We start from the raw sequence: 12,410 nt of genomic DNA on the forward strand, positions 1-12,410 counted from the left end.
TTGAAACTTGTATCATCTGATTGTTATTAAAATCCGCTCTTTGTTCCACTTCTTCTTTCTTTTTTTACGGCATTCCATTGCTTTTTTACAATATGTTTTCTGGCGGTCCTTACGTCTTATACACCATCCATCCCGAGATAATTGATGCACCAAAACCAACGCACGCGTTTTTCATGATCTATTTAGGCCCATGAAAGTACTGTAACTTATTTATTTTATGTCCTTCCTTCGTTTCGTTGAGGCCATAATTTGAACCAGCTTACGTTGGCAGACACTCTGTCCACGTTACTTTCCGGATTTGTGTAAAATTCGTCTATTTTTATTACCGCTTCTATGCAACGAAGACGATAATATTCTTCGTTATAAGTCTATTTCAATATGTCTGAATATTTTTCATTAAAGTCATCAAGCCGAACAGAGTAACGTTTGACTAATTTTTGCGGTCAATTACCGGTTTTCATCTTATTGATATAATCAGATGTATAGGAGGCAAACCGCTTAAAAATGTTATATCGTAACAAAGTTATCGCAATGTGTACGATTTCTCAACGAAAAACACACCAATCAATTGAGACAGATTATTCGCTCGCTTGCGATGCAATAAGACAAAAAACCCAGGGGCTTACTCTTTAATTTATGGAAATGTGTGTATTTAATTATAAAATGTGATACAATCTTGCCGTTTCTATGTACGCGTTTGAATATGGAAATGTGCTGCATTCTCAATCCCTGACGTGAAGAGTTTTTCCTTTTCTTTCCTTTTGCAGAACTCAACATTTGGCGGCTCAAGTGTTTATGCTTTATAGAAGAAATAAAAGACCTTTTCCCCTTGACGATACAAAATCGTCGGCAGTTGATGTTCTCGAATGTGAGACACATCACACGTGTATTCCTATTCATTTTATTCATTATTTCGAGCAAGATGACTTATACTGTTGAGAAATTTAGCATTGTTACCCGTGTAGGGATGTTGCCACATGAGTCGCATGAAAGTGTTTGAGACAGCCATCCATCCAGCCTTTGCATGTGAAATCAAATCACTTGCAATTTTCAATGCGATTCAACTCGCATACAAACGGTGTGGGTATGTGTCATCCGGCGGATGTTTTCACTTTCGTTTGCAATAATCGTTACATGAATTTAAAGCACAATCGATTGAATGAATGTTCAAATCGAACATGTTTCAATACATGTAGTAAAACGTCGAATAAAATCCGTGTAAATCAATATATCACACTGGGAGTTAGTACGTATTGTTGTTGTTGCTGACGCTACTGTTGCTGTTGTCATGCTTTTCTAATAGAAACCTACATTATAAATCCAGAAGCAGTACATTCAATTGTATCGAGCACGATATCATCATGTCCTTCGCTGCGTGCTCCAAACATGTATTATTGCTTTCACTTGAAAGGGTTCTGTCGCAATATAAATTTAGATTGCACACATCTTCAATTCTGTTCAATCAGAAAATCCATTCTTAGTGTGCATGATATTGTAAAGAGATCAGCAAAGAGAGAATAATAGTCTGACACAGTCGTCTAACACTTTTGATATATTAATTGATTTATTTATGTTGTGTCTCTGTTTTTTTTTTGGTCGCTTAGAATACTTAAATCCAAATTAGGTTAGGTAATCCAATCAATACAGATAATAATTCATCAGATGTATAAGATTTAAATTAGTTAGATTCGTGCGAAATGTGTGTGTGTGTGTGTGTGTTTGTGTGACTTAAAGGCTCCATATCATATGGAGCCTAATATCATACAAAGTCCTCCTTTCGATTGGTTTCATCCTTTAGTTTTTTGCCTCCGTTCGGGTCTGGCTGCGATGATGAGCGCCTCCGATCGAGCAACGGAATCGGACACGTCTGATGTGTCGTTGGTATTGAATAGTTCATTTTGTACTGTTGTGCCGTTTTCTGAAACAGACCATATCTGAAAATAGAATAAATTTATACAGTTAACTACAATCAGACGCAGATGAAATTGATCGAAATGACGAAACGATAGTTTACTTGGATAGCAGTACAAATAAATCACGTCGATATTGCGATGTAAGAATCGCATACAAATATGGATCCGCACACGAATTCAGCGGATAGAAGAAAACGAGCAATATTTTGGATTTGGCAACATCGATAAGGGGTAGACCGGCTAATGCAGTTAGCCCAAAGAATGCGATCGGTGCCCAACACGCAAAATTTGTAAACACCAACAATGCCATTTTTTTTGCAACCGTCATTTCACCTCTTGACACCTGTGTTACGGCATGCCGTGTGCCTTTGTCCAATGAAAAGTACATACGTGCATAGCATATGGCGATTATACAAAATGCCAAACCATTTATTGCCATGATCGCCACCAAATAGGCGATGTCAAGTGAATCCCGTGCCTCCATCGGCAGACAAATACTAAATTGATGGTGACAGAAAATAGATCGAATAATTTAATTATTAAATAACTTAAAGCAAATACAGTGTCTATCAAATAAAGTGAACGGAACGGAACGGAATTGAACACATTCCAACATACACAACATTTAATGGCATGAAATAGGGACTGTCTCTGTGGTTTTTCATAATTAATGGTTGCATCAAACTGGTTCTACTCAACAGGTTAAACTCAACTCTTGATGTAAACAACACAACAACATAGGGGTAACCGAACGAAATATGAATTTGCGCATTCAAAGCTATCGATTCTTTGATGCAATAGTTAGGTCGAGAAAAAAAACGAAATCAGAATCTTTCGGTTCAATTCATTAAGTGGCATTTCATTTCTATTAAGATGAGAAAAAGAATCGGTAATTGTTTGGTTTTCATGAAAAGAATCCTATTATTGCTATGTTGGAAAATCCGATTAAGCCAGAATTTTATCAACAACCAAAAAATATCACTAAAACGCCAGGCAATTTGTTTTACGACAAAAAAAAACGCGAATTAAAGAAGCTTTTATGGACCAAAAACTGTTGGCATACCCCATACTACACCACACCTCCTACCCAACCAAAAACAGAAGTTCAATATTTTCGACGTTGTTTGCTCATACCTGGTTGATGAATAGTTACTGAAGCCGAACAGCGGAAGCGATGACATCACCATGGAATATATCCAACCGCAGACCATAATGCATGAGGCGGCTCTTATTTTAATTCTTTTATTTAGATAAATGGCATGTGTTATTGCATACCAGCGCTCAATGGTTATTAAGGTCAATGTGAAAACGGATAAATGCGTCGCAAACACTGTAAGAAATCCCGCCACCTTGCATCCAATGCCTGCAAAATAAACAAACAGCGTGATTGATTGATTGATTTATTCGATACGACACCAAACGAGAAACAGTCAGCGCATTTATCTTCGAATAAATCTAATTATCGTTAAAGGCTTAACAAAATATTCCCGACATCCTCAGATCGAACGTCGCACCGAAACCAATGAACTACTCAACAAATTGAAACTTACATCGATTTTATCCCCGATTTTGGTATATCATAGACAAATTGTCCGTTTTCAATATAATTTTTTAAGGGTAATATACGCACAGAATTTGATGGATCGTTTGATTGATTATTTAACTTTCGACAAGTTTCTTTAGATGTTTTTTTTTCCGTACAGTTATGAGCCTTTTCTTTCTTGTTCCTGTAAAAAAGTTTCCGTACGAATGAAAAACTTTGCGTCGTTTTGAATTTTGTTCAGAACACCTCAACATATAAGTATAGTGCTTCCCTTTTGTGCTGAGACTTTCACATGTAAGGCGATTTGGTTTGGGTCGCATAGGCGATAGCATAGCGTTGAACCATGTTCATTATATTTGAATTGAAATTCCCAAATCAAATAACAATGCCCAGTGTGCGGAAAGCGTATTACGTCCGTCGAAAAAATATATAGATGTGAAACAAAGACACGAGCATCGGCCATCGGTCGAGCCGTATAATTTAATTAAGCGCTCGGAAAATTGGGGTTGTGCGGACACTTTGATTGGAATAAAATCCAAAAACAAGTGTTACATTGTGCCAGCAAAAGCAAGTGTTACACATTCGAGCGAATCACTTTTGACGTAAATCTGTCTTAATTTTTACACAATCGCATCGTTGGATACACGCTCAGTCATTTGTAAATTAATGGTAGCAAAAATGCTTGCGGCACTGTGCGACCGTTCGACCCAAGGAATTAACAACAACAACAGAGAAAAAAAAACGGATGGTGATTAATCGTATTTTGATACCATATTGCCAGTCGTAAGCAAAGTTAAAGTACTCCCCCATCGAATGGATGTCAATCGATGCGATAAGTAGCAGATAAAGACCCAGACACAAATCGGCAAACGCAAGATGACTTATTAGAAATTTCGGCACCGTCACTTCATTCCTTAACACATCGAAAAACACAAAATTCTCAAATTAATTTATTATCATTTCCTCGAAATGTTTAATTGAACAAACACAAAAAATAAAACACGTTTGACGCAATTGACGCGCCCGTGCGCAACGATGATTTCTCATGGAAACGGAACGATGAAAAAATCAAAAATTTACCAATTTGAAAATAGCACCAACAGCACCGCCACATTCCCAAAGACAGCCAACAATACAACAATCCAAACGGATGTACGCAACCACTGTGATCCCATCACATCTTCACACAGACAAAAATAAAGCAAAAAAAAAAAAAGAACGAAAAGCATTTTCAAACTGAAATCAAACAAATGTACCACGAAAAATGAAGCTAACCTTCACACGGATTCAGAGCATCCGGCACGGGAAAGCACTTGATATCTATTTTTCTAATTGAGAATGAAATGGAATTAAAAAGGAATCGGATTTTTATCTTAAAAGCTCTAAATAAGTTGTTTGAACACGAGTGTGGGCGATACATACTTGATCGTTAGCTTTCCACAAACAGCATGCTTTACTTTGTCTGGATCAACGTCGGCGGTTGAATCCATAAACTCCCCGAAATCGATGTTATTCGCTAGAAAATTATTCGAAACATCGCTATTATCTTGATAGCTCACCGGTGCTCCGGTTATTGCATTACTATCCGATGATGATATGCTGTATTCTAACGATGAGTTCTCAGTAAACGAACCAATAACGCTGTCTTCGAAGTGACTACGCCAAAAACAGAGGTCAAATCAGAAGGAATATGGCAAAGAGAGAGGTAAAGAGATAGAGACAATATTTGAACAGAATCATATAATGTTTGGTGGCATACTTATAGAAACTTTCTCCCGGATCGTTCGCGGCTCTTTTGTACAGTAATTTGTTGGTGGCGTTGGTTTCGTCAATGACATCGGTGGATCCGTTGAGTTGTCGAAAAGTTTCAATTGATTCGAGATTTGCCTGCAAAAGAAAACTTTTGATTTGTTCTCTTTTTTCCTCTCTCTATTTCTCACACACACTCAAGTTAAAGCTACCATTGAAATCAATCGAAAGCAATTCATGCAGAGGCCATCTGTGCAAACTAGACAAGTTTATTGTAAACATTGTCTATGCCAACATATCGGCGAAAAGTATGCTTATTGGGGGAAGGGGGAAGAGAGTGCTTAAGCGCAACAGTATCATCATCATTTTGCGGCACATGACTCATGATGCGCCATTTATACAAGTTTTTCTGTTTTTCTCGTGTTTTTTTTTCGAAATTGTTCTTCTTTTGTTCGACGCTCGCATAATTATGAACAATCACATTTGACACCAGCTTTTGCATGGATCGATTGATTCACATTGAATCGAAAGAACGAGTTCAATTGACGGAGATCGAAAACATTTTGGTGACGGAAGGCGGCGGGAGATGTGCGTGTGTGTGTGTGTGTGTGTGTGTGTGTAGAGTTGATGAACTTACAAAGTTTCCATCGTGTTTTACTTTAGTATCCATCATCAGTTCGTTGTTCATGCATTTTTTATGCAATTCAGCCAAATATTTCTCTCGCTGAGCATGGCGCTGCGGATCATGTCTCTGGGGAAATTTGAAAGCACAACAGTGGAACGGATGTGTAAGCCAAGCATATCGCAAATTCTGCCGAAAAAAAATGCAACACAGAGAAGAGAGAACGAAAAGGGAAAAAAATTATTGAAACTGAAATCAAATAAATGTTCCATGAAAATTGCAGCACTGACTTTCGTTTGCTTCGAAGAAATTTCTGTGAAACACGATTCTTTTTTTCTTCGCTCAAAAGAAAGTGAAAGAAAAGTCGGTCGCTGTTCGATTTTTTTCTTTCAGACGACCATGACCACACTTACTTGGAATGCATACACTGATGGGATGGTTTTCAGAGAGTGGGTATTTTGAATTCGCAACACTTCAAGCTTTTCCAAACCATTGTGCGGCATCGATTCGATCGACGTGTTTGATAAATCTCTGATAAATTTCATCATTCAATTAGTCTCGTTTATATTTAGAGCGACATAAAAAATGCCAAACATTTCAACGAAATTGATAGAACAAAAAAAAGAAGAATATGTGGATAAAAAAAGCGACATACAATTCCATCACATTGAGGATGCCAGCAAAACCGTTTTGATGAATATTTCTTAGCTTTTTATTGGCTTTGAACGATCTGAAAAATGTGAAATGTGAACTCAAGCATCTGATTTTTTTCTCTTGATATATTTTTATATCTAAATTTTCGATAGCAATAAAAAAAACACAGTTATGTATATTCAACCGTACAAACAAGAGAAAAAAAGTGGTTGTGTGAGTTTCATCTCTCTGTGAACACCACCCACGGCCTTTGCACTTAATTTCCATTACTTACAGTTTAGCTATTTCCGACCCAAAGAATGCCGAATCATGAATATAAGTGAGATCATTGTTATTTAGAATGCTGAAATGTCAAAATCAGTCATCACAAATCACAGACAACGATAGCAACAACAGCAACAAAAAACATATTTACGTGTGCTTCTTACAATTGTTCGGTCCGAATTTTCACAGATTTCGGATAAATCTCATCGATTTGATTGCCTTCGAAATCTCTGAAAATATGCGGAATTAATTTCACTTTCAATTGAATAAATTCGAGACAATTTTGGTAAACATTCAACAGAACAGAGACGGAAAAAAAACCTCCTAATACACTCAAGTACTTGACATCCAGATAAGCAACGTTTGCATGGTGCGGCTGTTGACACTATATTTTCCTATATTTCGAATTGGCGCGCTGTGTAGTTCCGATTTGAAATGTTAAATTACATTGATGTGCCCTTTGAAATTGGGGGGCGCTCGCGTCGCCTCAAATGACTTTGACGTTCAACAGCCGCCACACGAACGTTTGTGTTTTGTTTTAATGCGATCTTGCCGTTTTCTTTCCTGGATGTTCGTTGGATGGATTTAATGAAAAAAAAACGGGAAAAAACGACAAACAAATAAACTCCTTACGTAAACTCACACCATATTAAATATAGTCCCTGTTGATAGATAGCTCATATCAGGAATCCGTTTAAGTGCACAGTTAATAATTCGGCTGGAAATGAAAGACAGAAAAAAACATCGAATTTTGATTGCATAGACAGAAATTTGTTGAAAATTTTGATCTCATTTATTGGCAGCTTACAGCGATTTAAATGTCGGCGTGATTCCCTCGAAGACATTGGCGGACAAATACATAAGCTTTCTACAATTCGAAATGTAGCTAAACGTGTCAAGCGAAAAAGTAGATAAGGGAGAAGGAGAGACAGAAATAAAGATTAATCGCGATACGAAATTTTTGGGACACAAAAGAAAATCGAAATTGACTTTGTGTGCGTGTATATGAGTGGAAGTTCCACTTCGTTCTTTTCAATTTCTTTTGTTTTCATGTGGGAATGTTTAAGGTGGGGAGTGTTAATATAGATGATTTTGCTTGAAATCGCAAATGTGCGCGAGATCAGCCAACGAATTTTTCTAATAAATAAAATTCGGTGTTTTTTTTTATTGTGGAAGAGGGAGAGAGAGATGAAATCACAGACATACATACATGGTTCTTAAACAAGCCAATTTGGAAAAAGCACCCGGTTGGATGGATTCGAACTCCATCAAATCAGTGAACATTCTGCAATGAAATAAAATGTGTGATGTTTCTATGTGCCAATTTTATTTTCAAATTCGTCTTCTTCTTCTTCTTCTTCTACACTTAATTTCACATCGCGTGCTGTTTATTTGTGATTGTGGTAGTAGTTATTGTGTAAACAAATAATTACGATGTAAAGATATACTGTGTTACACGTGGCAACAACAAAATGCAAAAAACAAAAGAATTCGCATACTTTGTCACTCACCGCATGGGTCCAAAACACTTACATGTCTTGCAATGAAGATCCATACTTTTTGAGACCGGTGTAGCGTAGCATTGGTATGCCGGCCGCTGAAATCGATAAACGTTGCATATTCACGGGCAAACGTTGTGGCACACGAACCAACGCCAATCCTTTACATCGACATTCCAATTCACCCTGCATGCAATTAATATCGATGATAAAGTACGACCCGCAAGAGAGAGAGAGAGACCGAAAAGAAGGGAGAAGAAGATAAACAGTGATACTTTGTATTCCATTATTCCATATAATGTGAACAAGTTTTTCGTTTTGACTTATTCAATTAGCAACTCGAAACAATTTGTTTCACACAACCAATATTCATATATGAATAATAAGAGAATAAATAATTTCAGTCTGAATTGTTGAAGATAACACACAAACAAAAAACTAGAGTATTATTAATAATTAACGCGTTCACGGTGGGTCACGTGCAGTCATTTGTTTCACCTGAATCGGATCATATTGGAAACATGCTTGACAATGCTAAGCGGCTCGCAACAAACGACAAAAAAAAATGGTAATCATACAAACATCTGAAAGATGTTCCATTGTCGCTGTCAAGGAGTTTCATAATCAGTCAGTGCGCCCAATTAATCATCAAATCAGTGGGATTTCACGGAATTAATGCAAACAATGGCAAAACCATTTAAAAAGAAAATTGAATTCCGACGTGATGAATTGTCGAACGGAAACATTTGCTTTTGAAATTTGTAATTCCTTGTTCAAATAAAATGAAGTGGAATTTTACCTCGCCATAGACATAACCCGTTGTTGTGTTCCAACAATAGCATTCCCATCCGCGAATCGGTGAATTATCAACAGCATTCGGTGTTCCAAAATCCAATTTCGACGAGTCCAATATCGATTCTTCCGATAATACACTTGGAAAGCGATCCAATGCCTCATTTTCAACCGATTTCATTGATGTCAATGACAAATTTACCGCTTCTTCAGCCGTTGTTAAATCGTTATTTCCATTTAAGAACTCCATTGACATCACGCCAAGCAAACTAATGCAATTAAATCGTTGCCATCCAATAATTAAACTTGTGTAACACATGTAAGTGATAATTCGTTTGTAGCTCATGTGTAAATAACGCTTTGTGTCAGATTTTCCCATTTTGAATGCATCCACACTCTGTGTGTGTATGTTTTTATTTATCTATGTGTGTATGTGAGTCGGTTTTCTTGTGCGAATCGTTTTGTGTGTGTTTTCTTCTTCTTCTTTCACTAAATTTCTCACTTCGATGAATTGAAATGTCCCGAACCACCGATTTGCTTCTTGTTTGTTATTTCTTTCTTTCTTCTTCTTGGCTGGGTTGGCTCCAGTTAATTTGACGGTGAATTTTGTCAGTGAATCAGTGTGTTGTTTGCAGCATTTCATGTTATTTCTTGTTATTTGGTGCATAGCATCCAAACGGTTTGGCGTTGCTTATCGTTGGGCATTGTCCTTTAATGCACATCATTTCATTGTGTAGCAGCAGTTCATTCATTAAAAAACGTTCACTCAAACTCAGTGATTTTTAAACACAGCACCAAATGGTCCATTAAAAAGTGGAGAGTGCACTGCACGCTTTGTACTATTTTTCTTCGCTTTTTTCTATTCTATTTGAATTCAATTGAATTTTATCACCGTTAGATTCAACACGCGGGTAACGATATCAAATTTATAGAAATTGTTTAACAGGAATTCCTTTTTAAAATGCCACTGTCACTATGAATTTTACATTGAACATCCGTCATGATATATTACTTCCATCTTAGAGAGTAAATGTACCTGTGCTCGACAGTTCTGTGTTGCTCTTGTTGTTGTTATTGTTATTGTTGTTTTTTACACGTTGTGAAATTAAATTATTGTTGACAGTTCAATAAACACTTTTTTGAGTGACTGAGAGAGAGAGAGAGAGAGAGAGAGAGAGAGAGAGAAAGAGAGTGAGAGAGCAAGAAATGATGACTGTGTAAAATGTGTGTGTGTGTATACAATTCAAGTGAGGCGATTTGCACATTACATCACGATCTAGACACGCTGTGGAAAGATATTTTCAAGCATGTTGTTTATATTCAATGTTTACGATGTTTGATTCGCGCCAAGGGCCACAGTATCAACTAGTATGACTTCTCGTTAGCATTCTAATGAATTTGAAAATCGTTCATGCAAACAGCGTGTGCTGTACGGAGAACATTTTAAGGAATTTTCCAAGCAAAAATAAGTCAAGTTGACACGCTCATGGTATCCTATACAAATGCCACACTTCATACCCACATATACCAAACTACGGACACCTGTTTGACATCAGATACTCTACAATTTCACCGAAATGAATCCTTTGAAGTGTTTTATTAATTTGAAAATAAATAGCCAGTGCTTTAAAGAGGGGAAGGATTCGATTGTTACGCATCCTTGAAAGTTTCAAGTTGAAACTTAAGTTCTCAGCAATCATTTCATTGATGTGAGCTAGCGCCGTTATTTTTTTGTGCAAAATAAAAACAAAAGAACACAAATGTATACAATGCGTTTTTCAGTGTGTTATTGCACCTTCGATCATAAACAATAAATAATTGTGCTATTATCCAAGTTCTTGGTATTTCTACCATGAATTACTACGACTGATCTGTGTTAAAACAATTCCGCATCAGCAGCCAAAAGCAACGCAAATGAACTTGAAATTCACAATATTTAATTAACACATCCAAATGACACCAAATTTCTTTGCCATCCTCATATCCTCTATTGAGTGTTCTCGACTGAGAGCAATAATGTTCAGAATTATTGCCCAAATACAGTGATCGACACTACTATTATGACCGCAACGACGAGAATGTGGACAGTGTCGAAACGCAAACTGAAGATCACTAGCAAAGCTTATAAATTATGAAGCCACTGACTAGGCACATTTTGATGCAATTCATTTGAATTCTTCATTTGGTCGGCGCTAAAAAACACATTTATCGCGCAAGCGTGTAAATTAATTCAGTATTGAACATTTGGCAGAAACCAGTTTGATGTGTATATTTTATTCATAATTTTTTTTTATCTGCTCAATTTCGTGACGTTATCATTTGTCTCGTATGTATGACGACAGCTTACAAAATATCTCAATCGATCCATTGTTCGAAATCATCTGCGCGATTTCTTGGAAAACATTGAATTTTCAATCGAACGGAAGCGCCGTTTTTCTTACATGATTGTTTACATTCTGTTTTTGTTTTGGCACTGGTTTATCTGTGAATCATTACCGAATTTGAATTCTAACGGACAAAACAAAACACAAACAAAGAATCGTTACAAATGAATTATGTCATACACAAACAAGCCGAAAATATGTTTGGCTTCGTGTTTTAAACAGTTGGTCTTGGATAATTCGTTTAACGTGTAAATCAAACAATATTCAAACATTTTCACTTTTTTCGTAGTAATTAATCGTATACATTTTTGTTATGGAACCCATAAAATATCTTTTGATTTTTTTTTTCAACGTAAAGTTTGTGGATTGGAATTCCCAATTTCGCATCAACACTCGCTGTGCAATTGACGTAGTGAACGGTTTATCGTTGACTGTGTGATCAAAAATGTCTGTTTCATTGAAACGGGCTTTTTATGCAATTTTTTTCCTCCCTGCCATAGGATAATGAACCAAGTACTCTTATTTTTTGCTTGAAATTCCATTCACAAATTTTCGGCGATAAAGCTAAAGGTTAAACCACAGGTTTAATTGGTGAGACGCTTCGTCTAGGCAGCCTGTAAATTGTTTTTTTATCTTTTGTTCTTTTTTTCGGTTTTCACAGTATTTTCTTCCATTGGCACTTCACAACGAAATTTTACCATATACTCTTTCGTTTATTATTAATTTATTTATTTTTCTGTTGTTGTCGTTGGTGGTTTGTGTGCAACTAGTGTGTTCACAGTTTCAAAGGCGAGAAAGACGTAATCGTTGAAACGATCGCATCGGCGTGTAAATCAAAACTAAACGAAAGCACAAAAAGCATCCACGCAACGACCACCGAAGCGAGTGTAGAGACTGAAAAGAATGTTGTGAGTGCTGGAGTGCGCGGTTATATGGATGTGCTTTTGGCAATATATATAAAAATGAAATGCTTGTTGTCGGCTTAATAAA

General features: G+C 36.6%; 1 protein-coding gene across 6 annotated transcripts; it reads right to left on the reverse strand.

Moving 5' to 3' along the window:
- Positions 1-1,539: 1,539 nt before the first annotated feature.
- Positions 1,540-12,410, reverse strand: LOC129578056 (thyrotropin receptor). 6 transcript variants are annotated; one of them, XM_055466122.1, is made up of 20 exons: positions 12,119-12,410; positions 10,305-10,321; positions 9,044-10,183; positions 8,279-8,430; positions 7,956-8,030; positions 7,554-7,631; positions 7,389-7,463; positions 6,910-6,975; positions 6,756-6,824; positions 6,483-6,557; positions 6,241-6,358; positions 5,843-6,016; positions 5,216-5,343; positions 4,879-5,112; positions 4,732-4,784; positions 4,537-4,636; positions 4,227-4,369; positions 3,048-3,276; positions 2,015-2,410; positions 1,540-1,934 (listed from the first exon to the last, which is right to left on the reverse strand). In XM_055466122.1, the coding sequence occupies exons 3-20, from the start codon at positions 9,413-9,415 to the stop codon at positions 1,760-1,762; spliced, it is 2,712 nt and encodes a 903-aa protein (XP_055322097.1). In that variant the 5' UTR covers positions 9,416-10,183; positions 10,305-10,321; positions 12,119-12,410; the 3' UTR covers positions 1,540-1,759. The 6 variants fall into 6 exon arrangements, with proteins under 6 accessions (XP_055322097.1, XP_055322096.1, XP_055322094.1 ...); XM_055466121.1 differs by lacking the exon at positions 12,119-12,410 and adding an exon at positions 10,555-11,929; XM_055466119.1 differs by lacking the exon at positions 10,305-10,321.

This window comes from Sitodiplosis mosellana, unplaced genomic scaffold (assembly GCF_009176505.1).
Source record: "Sitodiplosis mosellana isolate CC-2019 unplaced genomic scaffold, AAFC_SMos_1.0 Smas_scaffold_6226, whole genome shotgun sequence".
NCBI classification, from domain to species: Eukaryota; Metazoa; Arthropoda; class Insecta; order Diptera; family Cecidomyiidae; genus Sitodiplosis; species Sitodiplosis mosellana.

Excerpts from the sequence above, each read along its gene's own strand:
- LOC129578056 (XM_055466119.1), bottom strand. The coding sequence starts at position 9,415 with ATGGGAAAATCTGACACAAAGCGTTATTTACACATGAGCTACAAACGA. Across the intron at positions 4,785-4,878 it reads TGTGGAAAGCTAACGATCAA|AAAAATAGATATCAAGTGCT; the intron begins GTATGTATCGCC and ends ATTCTCAATTAG. Across the intron at positions 2,411-3,047 it reads AGTAACTATTCATCAACCAG|TATTTGTCTGCCGATGGAGG; the intron begins GTATGAGCAAAC and ends CCATCAATTTAG.